The following is a 1103-nucleotide window of genomic DNA, read 5'->3' as shown; positions in this document are numbered from 1 at the left end:
CATAACTGAAGCAACTGAGTATGCAAGCATGCACACCAAATAGCTGGGTGGCGGGGGTCGGGGGGGTGCTGGAGGAGCCCCCGGGGGCTCAGTGAGGATCTCGTGGGGGACCAGGAGGGTGGGAGGAAGAACCGCACTGAGCAATACAAGGAAGCATGAAGCCAGTTCAGCAGAGTGGTGGCAGGAGGGCAAAACAGAGCGGGAAGGAGGCGGCCAGAGTGGGAGGGTGGGAGCCCCGTGGAAGGCCCTCCGCGTTCCCAGGCACTGGCCGTTTCCTGAAGGCTCTCAGGCCCTTGGGATCTGGGATCTCAGCCTGGTGTGGGTCCCAGCTGAGGGCCAGGACGTGATGGAATCCCGCAGCCCGAGCCAAGAGAACAGGCAGCTGTGGAGCTGCCGAAAAACTGGAGTCACCGCAGCCCTTCTGGGAGAAGGCATCCCATGGAGGGCAAGCCCCCCAGGGGGAGGCACGGGATGGGGCGGAGGTGAGAAAGAGCTCCCATGGGGGGCCACACCGAAGGCTGGTCAGTGAGCGGCACCTGCAAGTTGGGCAGCAGGGCCAGGAGGTGGCTCTGTGGCCTGGTCTAAGGACCGTGCTTTGGATCCCAGGCTGGCCAGGACAGACTCTTCAGCGTGAGGTTCATGGTCTCAAAGGGTGAGGGGGACGGAAGGCAGGCTGTGTGAACCCAGGCTGCCGGAGCAGGGCGAGCCTGCCCCCGGCCCCACTGGCCTGGAGGGGTGCTGTCCTCAGGGCAGACGGGCAGGCCTGGGGGTCACGTCCCTAAACAACCAACCCAGGGCTGCATTCTCAGATGACCCAGGAAGGGGCCCACCTGTGAGTGATCTCCAGGCCAGAGCAGCCTGGGGAGACCTGGCCCCAAGCTGTTCCTTGCTGCCCAGGACTGGATGCACCCAAAGCGTCATTTGTGACACGTGTGTTCCGAGGCAGCAAAAAAGGGAGCCTAAGAAAGAGACAAACCCTACACAGGCAGCAGGGGCTGTGTGTGTGCAAGTGTCTGCGTGTGTTGTGAGCACGTGCGTGTGTCTGAGAGCCAGGAAAGGAGGGCGGAGTGGGGAGGGCTGTACCATCGGTCCAGGCCTCGTGG

At 63.4% G+C, this 1103-nt stretch overlaps 1 protein-coding gene across 1 annotated transcript in view; it reads right to left on the bottom strand.

Annotated features, from left to right (window-relative positions):
• Positions 1–1103, bottom strand: part of ACTN4 (actinin, alpha 4) — a 73916-nt gene that overhangs the window by 10999 nt on the left and 61814 nt on the right. Inside the window, exon 12 of the mRNA XM_010849314.1 lies at positions 1084–1096. Coding sequence (XP_010847616.1) covers positions 1084–1096 — 13 coding nt within the window. The remainder of the gene's footprint in view (positions 1–1083; positions 1097–1103) is intronic.

The sequence above is a fragment of the Bison bison genome, unplaced genomic scaffold (assembly GCF_000754665.1).
Source record: "Bison bison bison isolate TAMUID 2011002044 unplaced genomic scaffold, Bison_UMD1.0 scf7180017864280, whole genome shotgun sequence".
Lineage (NCBI taxonomy): Eukaryota > Metazoa > Chordata > Mammalia > Artiodactyla > Bovidae > Bison > Bison bison.
Note: the sequence above shows the minus strand (reverse complement) of the source record. Positions and strands in the feature narration are given on the sequence as shown.